Raw genomic sequence first — 21,515 nt, 5'->3', positions numbered from 1 at the left:
TTTCTTAATTATGTTTGACTTCCTTAGATCTGGATGATAGTTCAACGGAAGTGGATGTATCTGGAAAGCATCTTTATTGGAGGAGACATAAGATCTCAACTGCCTGATGAAGCTAAAAAATTTGACAACATCGACAGGATATTTAAAAGGGCAAGTAGCTAGCCTGAGTTTTAACGAGGGTTTTGAAGCACAAAGTGTTGATTGCACACACTTCTTTATTTACCCTATTTGTATGCCACTTTCAGTATTTCAGTCTACAAAATGGCTTACATCATAAAAACATGGGTTGTTCAATGAAATAAAAACCCCAGTGAAACTACAAAGCGAGTAAAACAGCTGGGTTCTCAAAAAGCCTTGTATAAGAGAAATTTTTTTTCTGCGTTTGAAAGACTGCAAATGATGTAGCAGCCTGGTAGGAAGGCAATCCATGATATTGGGGCAACTATCAAAAAACGCCCTGCCACCAGTGTGGCATCCTCTAAAGGTGGTACTTCAGCAGGTTCATGTTGGCAGATCCTAAAACATGCATGATTTAGAATGCACCATCCTGCAGTTAGCAGGATAATTCACAATCAGTACTTGCTTCATTCTGTTTCCTTTATACCTGCAGATAATGGGTGAAACTGTCAAAGAACCTCTGATAAAGAAGTGCTGCGAAGCTCCAAATCGTCTTGCAGACCTCCAGAATATAAGCGATGGCCTGGAGAAATGCCAGAAAAGCTTGAATGACTATCTGGATTCGAAGAGAAATGCTTTCCCCAGATTCTTCTTCATATCAGATGATGAACTGCTCAGCATTCTTGGCAGCAGTGACCCACTATGCGTGCAGGAACACATGATAAAGGTGGACAATGGATCCTTCTGTAAACAAATTTAGGATGTTCTGTTTTTTGCTTTTCTGTGTCACTGGATAGTCTCTGCAACTGGGTTATTTGCCTTACTTTGAGACACAGCACAGCTGGTGCCTTCTGATATCCAAGGGAGCCAGCAAATTACTGGCCAGCTTTAGATCTTCAGAAGGGCTGTGGGTCAGTAGCAGAGCATTGGTTTTGAGCGCAGAAGGTCACAGGTTCAATTCCTGGCATCTCCAGTTAAAAGCATCAGGTGATGTGAAAGCCCTCTACCTGAGACCTCAGACAGTCACTACCAGTCACAGTAAATAAAAATGACCTTAATAGAGCAATAAGTCTAAGACTGAGTAAGACTAAGGCAGCTTCCTATGTTAATTTGTCCTCCTTTAAGCAAAGAATCAGATGGATGTACATTTAAGTGAGTTTTAATTAATTATATATTTTGCCCAAGTCTAGGACTAGACCAAAGTTTGTGCAAGAAATGGTGACATAAATGAGAATCTAATTCCTGTTAGCGTTGCTCTGGGCGCTTGTGTTTGGCTTGTGCCTGTCTCGTTTGCAGACTAGGGAATTTCACTTTCTCCACTGGTGCAGTGAGACCTACCCACTCACTCACTGTGCAGGCAGGGCTGTGCTAAATTTAGCATAAATGTAGGGGGAGGGCCTGTGGCTCAGCGGAGGAGCATCTGCTTGGTAGAAGGTTGCAGGTTCAATGGCTGGCATGTTCAGGTAAGGATCAGGTAGTATGTAATGAGAAATACCTCTGCCTGAGACCCTGGACAACCACTGCCAGTCTGAGTAGACCATACTGACTTGGATGGACCAAGAGTCAGATTCAGTATTAAGGCAGCTTCATGTGTGACCATGTGCAGTAGATGCTTTCCATTTCTGGTGGGAAGCAAGTGCCCGGACTGTGTCTTGCCTGCTGTGCAGAAACAGCATGCCTTATAAGCCGTGCTCCTCTTGAATTTCAAAACTGGTGATCTAAGAGTCCCCAATGGCTAAGATCATGCTTAAGTGTTCTCACTTCCCAACATGTCTCAGATGTATGACAACATTGCTGCCCTGAGGTTTTATGAAGATGACAATGGTACAAAGATTGCCTCAGCCATGATTTCTGCGGAACGTGAAGTGATGGAGTTCCGCAAGGTTATACCAGCTGAAGGCCGAGTGGAGAACTGGATGACTGCTGTGCTTGTTGAAATGAGGAGGACCAACAGACTTATAACAAAAGAAGCCATCTTTCGATACTGCGAGGACAGAAGCAGGTGAGGTAGTCAAATGCAGAATGTCAGGTGGGCAATGTGTTGGACCAAGCATTGCTTAAAGAAACATTTTCTTGCCACCTCTTTGTGCTAGTTCGCCACCTGTCTGCATTTGTGAGTGGAGTCAGCTTGGGACATTTGGTCTGGGTTGTTGTACAATGTCATATCATAAATGTCTCATTCCACACCCTTCCCTTTTTTAGTTTAGTGCTATTTTACTAAACGAGGAGCAAACAAATATCTTCTGCAGATGCCTCCTCCTGTTTAATTTGTTACTTTCTGTGGCTCATTTGTTCTCTGCAAGGTCTCAGCAAACATGAGTGCTCCCTTTTTCTGAATATATCCTGTGTATAAACTAATATAGACACAACGTTAATAGTTTGCAAGCTTTTCAGTATTGACTCACTTGACAACTCTGTGAGACAAACCATTTTTCCCTGGTCCGTAGGTTTGGTAACTTGGCAAAAACAACCCAGTTAATCTGTAACTAAACTGGGATTTCAACCCAAATTTAACAGCAGCCCTCTCCCTTCGAAGCACCCCAGTCTTGAGAAAGCAGACAGGTCCTTCTGCTGCCTTCCACATATGTCGGACCTACTAGGCAGTCCTACACCAATATAGCTCCAGATATTAGAATACAGCAACTGTCGTTCATATCAAAGTCTTCAAACATGAGATGTCCTACCACTTTTAGTTCTCCCTCAATGAGACACTACTTTTTCCGTAGAGTTGACTGGATGCTGATGTACCAAGGCATGATGGTGCTGGCTGCCAATCAGGTGTGGTGGACTTGGGAAGTGGAGGACGTCTTTCGGAAAGTGAAGAGGGGAGAAAAACAGGCCATGAAAAATTATGCCAAGAAAATGCACCAACAGATTGACGAACTAGTAACTCGAATCACCAAGCCACTAAGCAAGAATGACAGGAGAAAATACAACACTGTTCTCATCATCGACGTCCACGCGAGAGATATAGTTGACACATTTGTAAGAGACAGGTAAGTGCATTAAAAATTAAGAATCAAACGTGCTGTATAGCTGAGAGTCAGTGACACTGTTGTAGAATCTGGTGGGATGCACAGGTGATTGGGGCTCAGATAAGGTCCAGTCGGTACTGATGGTCCTACATTCCTTGCCTCTCTTCTGTTTGCCTTTACCTCGGTGTTCTCTGCTTGTGCTGTCTCCCTTGATAACAGTGGTAGCCTGCTCTGTTGGCATGAGCTTCATCGAAGTCTGCAGACTTTGCGTGTGGACTCGACACCAGAGCAAGTAGCCTGTTCCTGGGAGCCTCTGCAACCTTCTTTCTCTTTTTTTAGCATCATGGATGCCCGTGAATTTGAATGGGAAAGCCAACTGCGTTTTTATTGGGACCGAGAGCCCGACGAACTCAACGTGCGCCAATGCACTGGCACCTTTTCTTACGGCTACGAGTACATGGGCTTGAATGGGCGGCTAGTTATCACACCACTCACAGATCGTATCTATCTAACACTCACACAGGTAAACTGTGAAAAGAGCTTTTACATTAATGAAGTGTCCTTGAATAAGCAAGCAGAGTGAGAGTTTGGAAGGCCTGAAGCAAAGCCCTTTCTCCTGCTTCCATCAGTGAGTGCCTTAGCACCAAACTCAGAATCTGGTCATGCCATAATATATAGGTTTTATATGCTGTTTTATGTAGCCTTTATACTTAAACTTGAATTTTACTTGTTTTTGCTTGTATCTCTCACAATCTGAAATCTAAAAAAAAAATTATTCTTGCATTTAAACCTTCACACTGTTTGCAGTATTTAAGTATTAATTAATTAAATATTAATCTGTGTGCTGTTTTTCTGGAACTGTTTTTTATTCCTTTCTAGTGAGTGGCCCTGGGTATTCTTTGAAGCAGGAGGGTGTAAGACAGAAATCGCGGAATAAATGTAGCATTTTTTCTCCTAAACCAGTGGCATGAGCGAAGGGATACACTTCTGGTAGCAACAAAGGGAGCTGCACTGTTGTGCTACTCATTCTAAGCAGAACCGGTATCAAAAATCCAAGCTTAAGTCTGGCATTGTTAAGGCTGATGACAGATAACGGCGCTTTCATAGAACCCAAAGCAGTCTGAAAAAGGGGATGGCAACTCCTGATGTGTTCACACATCCCACCTTCACTTTTTGGCAGGTTTCAAAAGCTGCCAAGCCAGTTTGATCAGAGGTAACATAGGGATAAAAAAAGTGTCATAAGAAGACAAACCTTCCTCGAACCAGTTTCAGATCTCCTAAAAGTTTGCCTCTCTCCAGCCTTAGTTACTGGAGAATCAGCAGAGCAGATCCTTCTTTTCTGAACATCATTTCTGAATTATTTTCCTCCAAAGGCTTTGTCCATGTACTTGGGCGGAGCTCCTGCAGGCCCAGCAGGAACAGGGAAGACAGAGACAACCAAAGATCTTGCCAAAGCCCTGGGCTTACTCTGTGTCGTCACCAACTGTGGAGAAGGCATGGATTTCAAGGTAAGCATGTCAGCTCTGACTTTTCTCCTGCTCCCAAAAGCCCAACTCTAGCTATCTGGACATTCACCAGACACAGTGTAGTTTTGATCATTCTGGGACTGTTGACTACTTCCATAAAAGTAGCATAAGAACAATATGGCACCAATATTCAGAAATGACCCCTGTGCAATGTTTTGAATTCTCCTTTGTCTTTTAGGCAGTGGGTAAAATTTTCTCTGGCCTTGCCCAGTGTGGTGCTTGGGGTTGCTTTGATGAATTTAATCGGATCGATGCCTCCGTGCTTTCAGTCATTTCCTCGCAGATCCAGACCATTCGGAATGCTTTGATGAACCAACTGAAAACATTTCAGGTATGCAAGCACAAAGGTGGTTTTGCTTATGAAGAGTTAGTTGTGGGCTATGTTTACACATGGATGTGTAGATGTGCATCAGGGGGGTCCTGCGGTAGGCCTGTTCTTTGTGGCATGCGTCTGTGTGACATTGACTTGTTTCAGTTTGAAGGGCAAGAAATTTCTCTGGATTCGCGAATGGGCATTTTTATCACAATGAACCCTGGCTATGCTGGCCGTACTGAGCTCCCTGAATCGGTAAAGGCTCTGTTCAGACCTGTGGTTGTGATTGTGCCCGATCTCCAGCAAATCTGTGAAATCATGCTGTTTTCTGAGGGGTTTCTTATGGCAAAGGTAGGCATCCCAAAGGGCTTATTTGCACATGCATATACATCTCTTAACTATTCTGTACTTGATGGCTGGCAGGTGAAATTTGTAAGCTAATTACATTGGAAAATACTTTGCTCAAGGTGATGTAAAATTCAATGGAAGTGCTGAGATGAGTTTAAAAGTTTTCTAAAGTGTTGGGACTTGCTTTGTACACTCACCACTGCTCATACCGCATGGATTTCAAAGTGTTTTGTTCATACATGCAAGTCATCTTGCGGCACTATCCTTGTCATACACACGTGTAAATTAACACAGATCATCTTCAAGAACCACTGTGGAAATGTTTCCTTCTGTGCTTCATTTTGTCCACCAGACCCTGGCCAAAAAGATGACAGTGCTGTACAAATTAGCAAGAGAGCAGCTTTCCAAACAGCACCACTATGATTTTGGGCTTCGGGCTTTGAAATCAGTTCTGGTGATGGCTGGAGAGTTGAAGAGAGGGTCACCAGATCTCAATGAGGTAAGCCTATTCTACTCCGTTATCCTGGAATATCAAAAAACCGTGAGGCTGGGGACCCATTCCCACTGATGTGATCCAGAATCAGCCCAGATCCCGTAGTGGATTTGGTGCGCATGGCAGCTAGCCACACAGTCAGCAGGTTACTCCGCTATAGAATGGCATCACTGGTGTTTAGCCCACAGCAAAGTGCCTTGTATAACATTGCAATGTAATTATGGTGTGAGGCATGAGATGATGTTATCTCGTGTCCAAAGCAGACATAAGCTGGAAGATCTGTGATCAGGATCCTTCCATGTTGGCTGTTTTTTTTTTAATCTTCAGAGCCCCCGTATTGAGCTGCTAATTTCATCAGGGAAGCAGCACTGGAGAAGACAGTGCTTTTTAAAAAACATTTCATTGTCCATTTTTTTTTTACACAGAGAAAGGAGTCAGGAGGATGCCGCAAGTTTCTCGGTGAACTCCAGATAGGTTTGGATTGCACTGAGCAACCTGAGCAGCTGCTGAACAAGTTTGCAGCTCCCTTTTGGTTAGAAGCTGATTCACAGCCAAATGGGGGATCAGCCAGGAGTTTTTTGATCCACCCCCGCCCCTCAGCAAAACAGACACTCAGTGGAGCTGCAAAAGAAACAGGAGACAGAGTTTGTTTCTCTTCCTTCCCCTCCAAACTGGCCAGGAAGAGAGGCAATGCTTCTGACCTCCTAATTACAAAAGGGGCTGGAGTCAGAGATGCTTTCTGCCCTTTGCTTTGCATCTCAAGCTTACGTCGGCGAGAAGGGAATGAAAATCCTATGGCTTCTGCTGAGAGGCAGCAAAGTTTCCTGGATGGGAAATCAGAATACTTTGTCATTCGCTTCTGATTGACTGAATAGTTCTTGCCATGTTTGTAATCCTCTTTGAGTCCTGGTGAGAAAGGCGCACAATAAATGAATGTAACAACAACAACTTCCAGTTGATTAGCTGGGAGCTAGCTCTTGATTCCTCCCTTAGAAAAGTTTTCTTTAGGAGGAGACCAGAAGCCGACTCCCAGTCAATCCTTAACCGGCTTCTGAGGATCGCAAATAGCTTTTCCCTGCAAATACGCTTGAACAGGTTGTGAGCAGCTGAATCACCTGCCTAATTGGCTGCCTGATCAACACTGACGAATGGGGGAAGTGAGCCAAATTGGCAGGTGTTAAGCATTCTTAGAAATAAGTACAAAATGAACAGTAATTCAGAAATCACAACCGTCACAACAGACTTGCTCAGGGGTGTTCAAGTAACCAGTTTGTTTTGTTTTACAATAAGATACAGTAAGCTAACAAAAACATATTGACTACTGATAAAATTTTAAGTGTAATTTTGACATTTTCTCTCATTGTGAAAAAATCTTATATAGAATGAAAGGGTCACGTATTTTTTCATATGATTTTTTTAAACAGAAGATGTATTGGGCTTTTTCTAAGCAGCTACTGAGAACTTTGCTGTAACAACAATAACAAAATCAATTCCACTTTTAGGGTAGGAAGATTCTCCATATCAGACTTCATTAACAAAACCATTAAGGGGTCTGAAAAAACCTTAAACTGTTTGTTTAATTATGGAGAAAGCAGTATGTAACCCTTTCCTCTGTATTTTTTCCTGATCATAATCACCCCAGTACCCATCTTTTTCCCCTGAGGAGCTAATAGTTGGGGGTGTGTTGATTTAGATCAATTAAAGAGCAAAAGAGAAAGGGGTAAAAAAATCCTCCTCTGCCTGTTCCCTAGTCAAACATGGTTGCTTTGGAATGAAAAAAAACAAGAAAACCTGATCATGGATTTTCCATGTCACGTGGAAAAGTAGCCTGGAGCAATTCAAGAGTCACTCAACCGTGATCCATTGCTTGCTATCCTTTGCCATAGGAGGAAGCCTGTCCCAGTTGACAGTCCTGCCTGCTCCAAGAGTAGAATAGAGGTGCTTTATATAATGTTCTAAGTAATTTCTATAAATGTGAATCTCTTCTTTTTACCCCTGACAGTCTCAAAGAAGTAGATCTTTGTCCTTGGAAGTTTGACGGTAGAGCTGTAAAATATAACTGATGTGCAATATAAGGCTCAACCAGTGGGGTATTTCCTAGAATCATAGGGTTGGAAGGGACCTCTGGGTCATCTAGTCGAAACCCCTGCACAATGCAGGAAATTCACAACTCTCTCTCTCCCCCGCACACACCCAGTGACCTGTACTCCATGCCCAGAAGATGGCAAAACACCATCAGGATCCCTAGCCAAATTAGCCTGGGGAGAATTGCTTCCTGACCGCAAGGTGGCAATTGGCCTTACCCTGGGAATGTAAGAAAGGCCATGAGAACTAAGCAGAGCCATGAAGAAGAAGGGCCATGAGAACTAAGCCCTTCCTACCTGCCCTCTCATGATCTTCCTAGGTTCACAGAATAAGCAATGCTGTCAAATGGCCATCTAGCCTCTGCTTAAAAACCTCCAAAGAAGGAGAGCCCACCACCTCCCAAGGAAGCCTGTTCTACTGAGGGACCGTTCTAACTGTCAGGAAGTTCTTCCTAATGTTTAGCCAAAAAGTCTTTTGATTTAATTTCACCCCATTGGTTCTAGTCCAACCTTTGGAGCAGTGGAAAACAACTCCGCACATCCTCTATATGACAGCCCTTCAAGTACCTGAAGATGGTTTTCATATCACCTCTCAGTTGCCTCCTCTCCAGGCTAAACATATGAGCTCCTTTAACCTTTCCTGATAAGATTTTGTCTCCAGACCCCTCATCATCTTTATTTCCCTCCTCTGGACACATTCCAGCTTATCTATATCCTTTTTAAATTGTGATGCCCAAAACTGAACACAATACTCTAGGTAAGGTCTCCCGAAAGTATATTTTTTCATGAAAAAAAATATTAACTCATGTTTGTTTGTTTGAAAAACTAGGATGTGGTCCTGATGAGAGCCCTGAGAGACATGAACCTCCCTAAATTTGTTTTTGAAGATGTCCCTCTTTTCCTTGGTTTGATTTCTGACCTGTTTCCTGGACTAGATTGCCCTCGTGTACGTTACCCTAAATTTAATGATGCTGTTGAGCAGGTGCTGGCTGAAGGAGGCTACATTGTTCTGCCAATCCAGGTACCTAAAAAGGAAGAAAGTATCCTGCACAAACAGCCAGAGCTTCTTGGGACGAGGTAGAATTGCATCTTAAAAGTCAGGCTGTAGTTCAGTAATTCATTCTATACAACTCACAGACAGCAAGCCTCAAGTGAGCATCACATTAGATGACATTCTTACAGTAGGGATCCTGTTTCACTTGGGTTTGTTCTTTTGTTTCCCTCAGTATGGGGCTTGGCTCAAATATCTGAGTTGCGACTGTCTCTCACCAACCACACTGCATGCAACTTTTCTATACCTTCGACTTCCTTGTTTGTGCCCTGGTTTATACTACACCTAGTTTGCTGTTGGGAGCGCTTGAGCTTGAAATTGCAACCTCAGAGCTTGAGGACTAGTGAGTTACTTGGGACATTGTGTTCTCAAAACCCAGAACCCTTTTCAGGCACAGAAAGGAACAGAAGTGTGCAACTGTATTCCCTGGAGTTGGCAGGCATTATGAAGTCTTTGTACTGGCCCAGCCTGCTACATATACTAAATAGAAGTCTGGCTTGGTCAACAGAGCAGTACATTCTACCTGCTGCCCTTCACAACTCCAGCAACTGGCCATGAAAATTATGAGTGGGACATTCATCCCAAGTCTGGATTATTAAGCAGTCACCAACAAGCTCTGGTTTGGACCCCAACAACTACTTTAATGCAACTTAAGAGCTAGGGTTTTCCATAGGAAAGGTACTACAGATGTGTTTACTGACATTTTCTGACACGTGGAATATTTTGCATCCCATAAATTCTATCCAAGCCCAAGTTTCTGAAACATTCAGACATTAAATGTACATTTTTTTAAGTTAATGAAGGGTCTCAGTCTTTATGCTCCACTCAGCTATCCCCTCCATCCTTCCTCAGGAGAGACAGGGCTGAGGTATCTGGGCTTTGGGGGGATGCACACACACAGCAGTGCAGTGGCAGCTATGGAAGTAAGAATTGGCTCTTGCTTACCACCCACGCTGCCCTCTAGGCCCGTGATCTTTTCAGACCTCAGCGCATGCTGAAAAAATGTGTCGTTTTCCTGTAGCTAGAAAATCAGCAGGGCCACCTCTGGTCTTAAATTCCATGAAGTGGAGCTTTGATTCCTGGTGGGGAAATTTGCTGCCAGTAAGTTTAGCAAATGGACGTCAACATGTATATTTTCATGGCAGGTGGATAAAGTTGTCCAAATGTATGAAACTATGTTGACACGTCACACCACCATGGTGGTAGGACCAACTGGAGGAGGAAAGTCTGTGGTCATCAATACTCTATGCCATGCGCAGACGAAGTGAGTAAAGAATACGAATGTAGGTCATAAATACTTGGCATATACTGCTATTCTTTGCTATGCCAGAGTCTCTCCAAAACAACAGGGGAATGAGAAGGCACCGGTCCACTTTGGTGATCCTCCTTTTTAACTGATTCAGCATGAGAACCAGCACAGTGTAGCATGTTAGAGCGTTGAACTAGAATCTGGGAGATCTAGATTCAAACTCCCGCTCCATCAGTGGGTGATCTTGGGCCAGTCAACTACTCTCAGAGCCAAGCTACAAGTGACAAATTACACTTGCCTGGCAAGTGAACAGACTCACGTGTATTCCTCCCTGATCAAGTGGAGGGCAAGTGGAGGGCAAGTGAACAGGGAGGAATACACGTGAGTCTGTTCACTTGCCAGGCAAGTGTAATTTGTCACTTGTAGCTTGGCTCTCAGTCTAACAGGGTTGTAGTGAGGATAAAAAGGAGGTGAAGAGGAGGATGCTGTAAGCCATGTTGGGTTCCCAGTGGGAAGAAAAGCAAGATAAAAATGAAACAAACAACAAAACAAGTAAACGTCGTGGGTGCGCATGCAGCATATCTGGCTGTACTGCATAAATCACCTCGATGAGTTCTGTCGCAGTGCATTCTGTTACTGTTGTCCTTCCTAACTGCATCTCTGATGTTCAATTAGACTTGGATTACTGACCAAGCTTTACACACTGAACCCCAAAGCCATGAGTGTCATTGAACTGTACGGTATCTTGGACCCTACCACAAGAGATTGGACAGATGGCGTTCTATCCAACATTTTCAGAGAAATTAACAAACCTACTGACAAAAAAGAGAGGAGGTAATTAAATAAGGCGCAGCCATTACATTCACAGATGTTTGATGGTCCCCCCCCCCATTTTATTTCATGTTTCCTACGAACATCTGATCCAGTGGATTAGGAATGCTTTGGGTAAGAGGCGGTTATGCTTATCTTTGTGCACAGGTACATTTTATTTGATGGTGATGTGGATGCTCTTTGGGTGGAAAATATGAATTCGGTGATGGATGATAACAAGCTGCTGACTTTGGCAAATGGAGAGCGAATCAGACTTCAGACTCACTGTGCCCTTTTATTTGAGGTAAGGAAATCCTGTGGCCAGTGTTGGAGCAATACCAGAAAATGTACTAGTCCAGAGGGACCTCCCTCCATTTTTTGTCTTGGAGGGTGTTGTTCCACTTAGATATTTATTTTATTTGTTACCCTTACATCCTGCTGTTCTTATGAAAAGCTCAGAGCCTTATAAAGGGGCCCTGGAAGATAGTTTCAAGTGGGTAGCTGTGTTGGTCTGCAGCAGAGCAGCAAGATTTGAGTCCAGTAGTACCTTAAAAGACCAACACGATTTTTCAGGGTATAACCTTTCATGAGTCAAAGCTCCTTTCATCAGACCCTGAAAATCCTCTTGAGCTTTAAGGTGCTACTGGACTTGAATACGGGCCCAGGTAGTCTTATGACAGAGCCTTACGTTTACGGCCAGACCTGCTTAGTTTGAACAATGCTATGCGCTTTCACGTTCATTTTCTTCAGTGGTGAAGGCTATCCTGGAGCAGGTTGCTCATCCGATGATTTCCTTTTTAGTTCATTCCAATATAGCCCAGGCAAACCAGATCTCATCAGATCTCGGAAGCCAAGCAGGGTCAGCCTTGGTTAGTAATTGAATGGGAGACCTCCAACGAAGACCAAGGTTGCAGAGGCAGGCAATGGCAAAAGCCACCTCTGTTAGTCTCGTGCCATGAAAACTCCTCCAGGGTTGCCATTAAGTCAGCTGTGACTTGACAGCACTCTCTACCACCAATAGGAAACCACCACTTTCTGGTCTTTCCTACTTGGGAGCAATAGAGAGCTCCTGGAAACCCGTCGTTAGGAGATTGTGATGTAACCCACCTGGAAGATTTGATGACCTACCTCAGGGACAAGTGCTGATATTACAGTGCCTGTCGATCCTTCAAATGCAAAGCATACCGGCAGAGGTGGGGCGGCATGTCAGCAAAGGCAGAGAGGACAGGTTGTAAGCTGCAGGGATCAGATCAATATCTGGGACGACTATTTAATAGCATAGGATTTCTTGTAAATGAGCAGATTTCCTTTTTAGGTTGGAGATTTACAGTATGCATCACCTGCAACAGTATCGCGCTGTGGGATGGTCTTTGTGGATCCAAAGAATTTGAAATATAAGCCTTACTGGCAGAAGTGGACAAGTCAAAGGAACAACAAGGTAGGGAAACAGTTGCTTATGCTGATCTTGAACATTGCCTGAAATTAGTGCAGCTGTCTGATTTTTATGTGAACTATACTGCATCGTGTGGCTTATCTCCACTAGCATTCCAACTCATGGGTTTTGGTATAAAAAGAGGTCTTAGTACTCTCTTGCGATTAATACCTCCTGCAGTACTCAGCAGAAATGGTATGCTTTTGTAGGGAACTGAGCTTGGGTAAACTGGCCTGTTCTCCAAGATACTCACAGTTAATTTATTCTGCGCCCTGTTCTGAATTTGGAAGGTCACAAGGCACCTACCACTCATGCAATGACTTCCCCTGCCCTTGCCAGCAGCAGCCAGTGATGTAAGGCTACGGAAGGAAAACTCTAAGTGTGATAATACTGGAAGATGTGGTGATACTGGTTTTGGTGGCATCTCAGAGGTTTTTAGTGATGTCTAGATCAGCCCTCATTTCTGACTGTTATTTTGTTCCTACTTCACTGTTGCAACTTATTCAATGTGTACACCTGGCTAATTTCTTTTGCTAACTTCTTTCTAAAGGGGTTGTTTCTCAGCTTGCTCAAGGCTGGTTTCTTGGCATTGCCTGAGAGATATCCCATTATTAGGATGTGTGTACGTTACACAGCTACCTGTGTATGTATTTCTCATCTATTAAGTGAATCAATATAAGCCATTTATTCCAAGAACTGGAGAGGACAGGGAGGGATAAATCAAAACAGTACTTTGGGATTAATTCTGTCGTGTTTTTCAGCAAGAACAGCTTCTGTTAGATCGGCTGTTTGAAAAATATGTACCCTACCTGATTGACATGATCGTAGAAGGAATTGTTGATGGCCGTCAAGGGAAGAAAATGAAGACCATTGTTCCACAGACAGACTTAAATATGGTAATAGAACCTGATTTCGCAGATTAGCAAAACATTTATGGCAAGATCTTTGGTCTGTTTAGTAAGGACTTTTTTTAAAAAAAAAAAAGCTTAAGAATTTCTACAAGTGAAATAGGCTTTGGGGATATTTATATAGAGGTCGGATTTGAGAGGTGATTCGAAGACATGGCTCAGTAGAGAAAATTTTACAGGAAAAGTTGGAATTTGAGCAGCAAGCGGAACCGGCCAAGTTACCCTGGGGAGTGTGCCTCAGCTTGTGGTGGTGTATGTGGTTCTCCCTTCCGCCACTTTGTCTTCACAACAACCCTGTGAGTTAGGCTGGGCTCTGGTCTTAGGGGGCCACAAAGGAGCCTTTCCTCACAAAATTTCTCCATTTGCTTGAGACTTGAAAGAAGGTTCTTCCTGGGTGATGAAATGCAGTGTCCCTATGGAAACTTGGTTTCTCACCCTCTCCGCCACAATACACTCACAGTATATTGGCATTGGGAGAGGGGAATGCACTTTCCTGCACAGGAGAAGAATTCAGGGAATAAGTCTGGTGACAGTGAAACAGCTTGCAGGCTCTTTTTCATCACCCTTCTTTAGACCCATCAAAGTATTCAGTGCTGCTCTCAGCCAGATACTTATTTTACCAACTAACAGACTTCATAGCACCGTGTCTGGAAAATAGTATATTTGCACTAGTGGGGTTATAATTGCTCTGTGATTTCAAACAACAGGTGACACAGTTAAGTATGATGCTGGAAGCCCTCCTAGAGCAAGAAAATGACGACCCTGATGTGCTTGAGTGCTACTTCTTGGAAGCTTTATATTCCTCCTTAGGAGCCTGCCTCCTTGAAGCAGGAAGATCAAAATTTGATGATTTTGTGAAACGTCTCTCCTCTATGTCGACCATGAATGACGAGACAACTCTAGCTAGACCAGGAGAGCTGCCAGGTGGGGTATTGCCAACGCTGTCCGGCAAAGTTTATTTTTGGAGGGGACCCTTGAGTTTCACCCACAGAAGCACTCCATGATGGTCTAGCAGACCCTACTGCATTGAGCAGTCTCCTTCAGTCAAATTCTGTCCCCTCCTGGAAACAGGAGTGTGAGATGCAGTTTGATTGGCGCTTCTTTGGGAAGGAAGTAGATCCTCCTCAATCCCAAAGCATTCAGTCACTAACAAGGAAGGGAGCTTCTCAGCAGTTCTCAAATTAGTCTCAAGATGACATGTCTACATAAAAGATGCTCTCAGAGCATCATCAGGGACTAAATCCAATGTCTATATGGATTTTGCCCCATGATTCAAATAATACGCAAAACGCTTTGCTTCTGGCCATCCTGTGTTCAATATTGGTGAACTCATCTCTCCTGTGGCTGATCTTCCACCCTTAATTTATTTCTCATTTATCTTTCAGGACAGCTTCCAACTTTGTATGACTTTCATTTTGAAGGAAAGATAAAGAAATGGGTGCCTTGGAGCAAACTGGTCCCTGAATATGTTCATTCACCTGAAGTGAAATTTGTTGATATCCTGGGTAAGCGTGAATTAAACTGGCATAATTTGGGTGGGGTAATCAATTAAAGCTTGTAAGCCTACATGTCTTTCCAAATCAGTATGTCAGGAAACCTTGCTGCATGGTTTTACCAGCCAAAAACCAGGTAATGGACAGGTGACTTCTGGGTCAAAGGGTGACCAGGGCAAAATAACAGCTGCTGTTAAGACTGAGGTCCCATTTCTGTATCCTTCACTTTCACATTTTGCATCCCTGCAAATACCTCAGCATTAAGTAATATGTATTCACTCTTTCTGTTGCATTGCAAATTAATATTTTGTCCCCTTTTAGTTCCTACAGTGGATACAATCCGCACAAACTGGCTGTTGGGACAGATGGTCAAAATCAAACACCCTGTTGTTCTGGTTGGAGAATCGGGTACTTCAAAAACAGCAACAACACAAAACTTCCTCAGAAACCTAAACGCAGACACAAATGTAAGGCTCCAGATTTTGGACATAGGCAAGCTATATGCAAGCTTTTACTCAGAACATTGATCCACCTTACCCTGAAAATCTTGTTGGTTTTTAAGGTACTACTGGACTCAAATCTTGCTGTTCAACTGCAGACAAACATGGCTACCCACCGGAAACTCTCTGAATTCCAAATAATAGTCCTTTACACTGATCAAATTTAATCTGTTTAGAAGGGCGGAATATAAGCACACTGTTTTTGTTAAGATTTCCCAAGTGTTCACTGTTTTGTGTTTGTTTGTTTGACTTGAGCGGCTTCTACATAGGGGCACCCTTGCCGTGGCAGGAGCCACAAGTGGAGCAGAAACTACTTCTGCACATGTAATTCCCCTTCTCTGTGTCATGCCTGTGCAGAAGAACAGGGCCAGTGCAAGTTGGTCATTCTCCCGTGGCTCATCTCCACTTTCTCCCTTTCCCAACTGAACCCCCCTGCAACACTTCACCCACTTCCACTCCCATATCAGCTGCTCTGCCTGCAGCCACTCCCTGGTTTCCGCAATGAATCTGTTTAAAGAATGTTCTTCTTTAATCTGTGTAATTGGGGGGGGGGGGGGGGGAATATGGGAACTCCATAAATTGTGCCCGAGTTTGGCATGATGTTGCGTGGATGCTGCAAGGCTTTCTGGTTCACCTGGGGCGAACTCCTTGTGTGGAAGCACCCTTGCTGTTCGTGCCATTTTCAGTGAATATTCTAAATGAAGTCTGGTCTTTTGAAATAACTCCTGGTTTTCCTTCTCTCCTCAAATAGTTTTGATTTGAAAAGCTTTCTCTTGGTCATAATCTGCTGTATCTTGGTTACCCAACTTGTAAGCTGCTGCATCTGCTCCCAGGGCTGCTACAGGAAAGGCCCTGTTAAGCTACCATGTGTCAACAACTTTTCACATCCACGCTGTTGTACTGTTAGGCCTTCCTATCAAAGATCACCTTTCCTTTTCAGGTACTGCTGACTATTAACTTCTCCTCTCGCACAACTTCAATGGACATTCAAAGAAACCTGGAAGCAAATGTGGAGAAGCGGACGAAAGAAACCTATGGGCCCCCAATGGGAAAGCGCCTCCTTGTCTTTATGGATGATATGAACATGCCCAGGGTAAAGCTTCAATCAGTTTACACATTGGAGTGTATTTTTATGGTGCACAAGAGGGGATGGCTGGAAAAAGGGAATGCCACGTGCATGCCAGGAACATAGGGATATAAGAATGATTTTCTGGAACAGAGCAAGGGTTCCGCTAAGTCCACACTGTTTCTAACAGTGTCATGGGAAGCTCACAGGCATGGCATGATGCCCCATTGCTTGCCTCCAGCAGTCAGAGTTTTGTGCCTTGGCAGGGGCTAAATCCATTGATGGAGCTGTCTTCCATGATCCCAGTTGGGATCTTTAGCATTGTTTCTATGTGATGATGATGATGATGATCACTAATAGTAGAGTATACATTTATTGTTTATTGCTTTTGTGATAGTTTGGCAAGCCATCTTCAGTCCCCCTTTGTGGAGTGTGGGAGAAGGCTGATTTAAATATTCAGATAAATAAATAATACTGGGTTGGAGCTAGTGGAAAAGTTCAGAATGGGATGCTGCAGCGAGGAGACGGAATTGGTAACTTACCTTGTCCCTCCTCTGTGGATTCAAGCCACTAGCAGAAGAGAGAGAAGGACATGATTTTACCTGCTTCTCCTGTGTTGCTGCAATGCCCTGTACGGTTATGCTTTTTGTTGGCGAGTTTCTCCTGCCCTTCCAAGAGAACTTTCAGAGCAAGCAGTGGGCTGCTTTGGAAAGGGGGAGGTGGGGAAAGAACTGCTCCACCAACTCCTTGCTTGATGTTTTCTGCTGGAATCAACTATGTTATTAATAAAAGAAATCCATGGTTTGTGAGTTCATCGTTGGCAATTCAGTCTAGGGAATCTGCATGTTTACTTCCTTGTTGTCCAAAGGTTGACGAATATGGCACCCAGCAGCCTATTGCATTGTTGAAGCTTCTCTTAGAGAAAGGCGCTCTCTACGACCGGGGCAAGGAGATGACCTGCAAATACCTTCGTGACCTTGGCTTCATGGCTGCCATGGGCAAGGCTGGGGGAGGTCGCAATGAAGTGGACCCAAGATTTATATCGCTCTTCAGCGTTTTCAACGTTCCTTTTCCTTCTGTGGCGTCTCTGAATTTGATTTACGCCTCCATTCTAAGAGGTCATACTTCGGTAATCTGAATTATTGATCTTACTTCCAAGGTAAGGTGCCCAGTTCATATGTGGCACAGAGAGTTGGGTCAGGCACCCGTGTCCCAACTTGTGTCACAGGTAACATCTAGTTCAGTTCTTTGGTGCAATATCATTTTTCAGGCTGAGAAAGAAATGACTAGGAAGTCCATTGTGTCTCAGTTCATATGTGAGAGAAAGAGACCATTAAAAGTAGGACCACTTCTTGTTAAATTCAAAGTATTGTCCCCAATATAAATTTGTTGCTAGGCAAAAGAAATATTGATCATAACTCCAATTAATTATTCTGGCATCCATTACCAACCACTGATTAATTCTGCAAGATTAGAGGCCAGAAGCACCTTAAAGACCAACAAGATTTTTTGGGGTATAAGCTTTTGAGAGTCAAAGCTCCTTTCTTCAGGTATGGGGAGGTGTGGAGATCTCTGAGCCTTTCTATCCCACTCAGGAGGAGGGAGGGGTGTTGCCAAGAAGGGATTCAGGATGCAAAGGTACAATAGTACAAAGCAGTTTGACTAGAGCAGAAATTAGTATCTGTAGTGAGATAAGAATCCTACGTTTCTATGCAGCCCCAGGTGATGTCCATTGTTCTGAATTTGTGAATGAACTCAAGATTGTATCTGATAAAGGAAGTTGACTGTTGAAAGCTTATACCCTGAAAATCTTAATGGTCTTTAAGGTGCTACTGGCCTTGAAACTTGCTGTTCTACTCCAGATCAACATGACGGCCCAACTGAAACATTCTGCTGAGCAGTGATTCCCCCCCCCCCCCAGAAATCCTTGTAGAGAAGATGGGAGAAGTCCTTGCTTCAGAAGAAAGCTTTTAGTCATGTATAAGAGCCAACAGTGAAATGACGTGCCTCTCTGCGTATGCAGGGAAAGTGCTTCCTCCATAAAATGTGTGAATATCTTGTGCTGGCTTATTTGTGATGAAAAATGTTTTAGGCAAGCATCTTCTCATGGTAGTCTCTTGAAAGATCCTTGTTGTCTTGTTTTTGTAGTCTTTTAACGAATCAATTGCTGCAATTGCTGACAAGATAACAACCTGTACTTTGGCACTGTACGACATGATAGTCCGTGATCTCCCTCCAACTCCTTCAAAATTCCATTATATTTTCAACTTGAGGGATCTCTCCAGAGTTTACAATGGACTCGTTCAGACAATCCCAGAACGGTGAGTGTGTTTCGATGTAGCTTGTTGCTGGGCTTGCTACTATGCTCCAGTTGTTTTATCTCTTTAGAGGATACTAACTTGGAAGTTGTTCTCAGATGGATTAACGGAGGCAAATAGGTTACAAATTCTGGCCTGCATGTCCCACTTAAACTTATATGTTGCTTTTGCTGTTTTGATTCTAGTTTTGTTTTGACCTAGGTTCCAGACAGTGACACAGATGGTGAGAGTCTGGAGGAATGAATGTCTGCGGGTTTTCCATGACAGACTGGTCAATGAAGTAGACAAAAATCTGGTTAGTCCATTTCCTCTGTATTACTTACAGCATCTCCAGTAACAGATTTTTGGTACCAGGACAGCAGAAAGTTTCTGCTAGAACTGAAATTACTGGGAGAACTGGACCAGTGGTTTGACTCCATATGTGCAAGCTTTTTATGCTTTTATGTTGTGAGGGTGAAGACAGTAGATGTTTGTTTGTGTGAGTAAGCATGTTGGTGCAAGAGCTCTTGTCAAGCCTGAATGGACAGGATCAATTCTAAATATGGAACTGAAAATGGCATGAGTTTATCATTCCATTCTTTTTTATCTCAAAAGGTCCAAGGCCATATAAAGGACTTAGTTGAAGAGCATTTCAAAGATGATGTAGAGCAGGTTATGAGAGATCCTATTCTTTTTGGAGACTTTAGAATGGCCCTGAATGAAAGTGAGCCTCGTGTGTATGAAGACATCCAGGACTATGATGCAGCTAAAGCTCTCTTCCAGGTATCACAGGGAAGAGGGTTCTTTCTGTGCATAACAGGAGGCTTGAATGGACTTGGGGCCAGCCCACGTGCAAGTTTTCTTGTAACTGGGAGGACTAGAAACCTTTACTGTAGGTAATACTGATTTTTTTTTAGTTATTTGGTTTTTTGTTTTTATTGTTATGATTATTTTAAAATTTGTGGTAAATGATCTCAAGAAGAACTCTTGACAGTTAGCTCATACGCTTAATACATCTTGGGATTATAGCAGAAGCTCATATAGCCACACAGGACAGCTTCCAGGAACTTCAGCTGCTACGGTGCTGGTTATCTTTAGCCTAACCCAAAGATGAAGTTGAAAGCTCTCCCCAATCCTTTAATATCAGTAGCAGATCAGACGGTATTCACTACTTTAAGTCCATTATATTCTGAATATAGTGCAAGCCAAAAATAACCATTCTGTAGGTATTAATAAAACCATTAAGAGAACAACACACGTTTTCTTTTCACAGTCTAAAAAATGTACTTTTTACATTTCTTTTGTTTATCCTCCTCAATGCTTTTTAAAACAACGAAGGAAAGTATGCACCAAATTTGTCATCTCTCCTTGCCTTTTCTCGCAGGAGATTCTTGAAGAGTATAATGAAATGAACACCAAAATGAACCTCGTGCTGTTTGATGATGCCCTGGAGCACTTGACCCGCATTCATCGTATCATAAGAATGGACCGGGGTCACGCTTTGCTTGTAGGGGGCTCAGGAAAGCAATCCCTATCGAGATTGGCTGCTTACACAGCAGGATGTGAGGTCAGTGACTTTTTTTTAATCCAGTCATCCTTCTTTCCATCTATACATCAGATTTCCATCCAGCCTTCTTCCTAATGGTGTGTACAACTGCATTAAGAAAAGTAATTAAAAAGGAATATGAATAATGACCCACTAGAGGAATCCCTGCTTATTTCTAGCCTCAGATAATTTGCCTGAACAAAATAGTCTTGTGTTGCTCCTGGGAGATAGTCAGGCTTGGACTTTGGTAGACTCCTGAAGGAAGGGAATTCCAAGTCTAGGGAAACAAGAAAACCAGTGCACCATATTAAAATGACACAAATAATTTAATATTTTACCTTTAGATCTTTGAAATAGTTCTGAGCCGAGGATACGGAGAAAACAATTTCCGAGAAGATCTGAAGTCTTTGTATACGAAACTTGGGATTGAGAATAAGATGATGATATTCCTGTTTACAGATGCTCATGTAGCTGAAGAGGGATTTTTAGAGCTCATCAACAATATGCTAACATCCGGTAACTTAAGCAGGGATTGTGCTTCGGTTCACTACTCCTTGAACTGTAGATAATTAAAGCCCACTTTGAAGGCAACTTCTGAGGAATAGAGAGGAAATAAGGGATACGGGAAACTCTACATTTGTCCCAAGTGACGTACCAAATGATGACAAACAGCATAATATATAGTAATATGAAGTAAGATCTGTAAAGTATTTTATAAAAGGAGAAACATGAAAGAGTCTTTAGAATCCTTTCTCCCCTGTTGCTGTCCCCACTGCTGCTGCTCTTCTAGGCTAATGATGACGTCAAGGGCTCTTGGAGCTCTCCGTGGTGCTGGCTGTCAAGGTACCAGGAAAGTAGTGAAGGATACTCTGCAGCCCTCTTATTGACGATGGTGTCTCATTGGGTCTGCAGCAGTGACTGCGGCAAAAGTAATTTTAATGCTTTTTAGCATACATCGTTTGTAGTGAATTGTAGCAGGTGATAGTGTATGCTGTATACCCACCCAGCTCCTGACTGGGAAATAAGGGCTCAGCATTCCTGCACCCTTCCATGTATCTGCAGAAGAGAGCTTTGACCAAATTTGGAGTCTTCAGCATTGACAGTTCCTCTGCAGCCAGTGTTTTTTCGATCATGGGCAGTGACCCCAAAGTCTGAGCTGGAGCTGTTGATGTAGTAAGGTATGAGGACTTTGGACATGTTTGCGTCTACAATTGTGCCAGGGAGAACTGAGTATATTATCAAATACAGAATCCTAAAAGTCTCCTTTGTCATTTTTAAAATTTCTACCCCTGGCTGAAGAAGCTTTA

General features: G+C 43.1%; 1 protein-coding gene across 1 annotated transcript in view; it reads left to right on the top strand.

Annotated features, from left to right (window-relative positions):
* The window catches only part of DNAH10 (dynein axonemal heavy chain 10), an 88,766-nt gene that overhangs the window by 34,528 nt on the left and 32,723 nt on the right, over positions 1-21,515 (top strand). Inside the window, exons 28-52 of the mRNA XM_054995876.1 lie at positions 28-150; positions 611-844; positions 1,896-2,119; positions 2,844-3,113; positions 3,432-3,615; positions 4,466-4,600; positions 4,797-4,949; positions 5,094-5,282; positions 5,632-5,778; positions 8,686-8,877; positions 10,053-10,171; positions 10,832-10,990; positions 11,135-11,270; positions 12,282-12,404; positions 13,160-13,294; positions 14,014-14,230; positions 14,692-14,811; positions 15,121-15,266; positions 16,240-16,392; positions 17,234-17,494; positions 18,514-18,686; positions 18,885-18,978; positions 19,278-19,445; positions 20,047-20,229; positions 20,553-20,724. Coding sequence (XP_054851851.1) covers positions 28-150; positions 611-844; positions 1,896-2,119; positions 2,844-3,113; positions 3,432-3,615; positions 4,466-4,600; positions 4,797-4,949; positions 5,094-5,282; positions 5,632-5,778; positions 8,686-8,877; positions 10,053-10,171; positions 10,832-10,990; positions 11,135-11,270; positions 12,282-12,404; positions 13,160-13,294; positions 14,014-14,230; positions 14,692-14,811; positions 15,121-15,266; positions 16,240-16,392; positions 17,234-17,494; positions 18,514-18,686; positions 18,885-18,978; positions 19,278-19,445; positions 20,047-20,229; positions 20,553-20,724 — 4,210 coding nt within the window. The remainder of the gene's footprint in view (positions 1-27; positions 151-610; positions 845-1,895; positions 2,120-2,843; positions 3,114-3,431; positions 3,616-4,465; positions 4,601-4,796; positions 4,950-5,093; positions 5,283-5,631; positions 5,779-8,685; positions 8,878-10,052; positions 10,172-10,831; positions 10,991-11,134; positions 11,271-12,281; positions 12,405-13,159; positions 13,295-14,013; positions 14,231-14,691; positions 14,812-15,120; positions 15,267-16,239; positions 16,393-17,233; positions 17,495-18,513; positions 18,687-18,884; positions 18,979-19,277; positions 19,446-20,046; positions 20,230-20,552; positions 20,725-21,515) is intronic.

The sequence above is a fragment of the Eublepharis macularius genome, chromosome 13, assembly GCF_028583425.1.
Source record: "Eublepharis macularius isolate TG4126 chromosome 13, MPM_Emac_v1.0, whole genome shotgun sequence".
Taxonomy (NCBI): Eukaryota; Metazoa; Chordata; class Lepidosauria; order Squamata; family Eublepharidae; genus Eublepharis; species Eublepharis macularius.
Note: the sequence above shows the minus strand (reverse complement) of the source record. Positions and strands in the feature narration are given on the sequence as shown.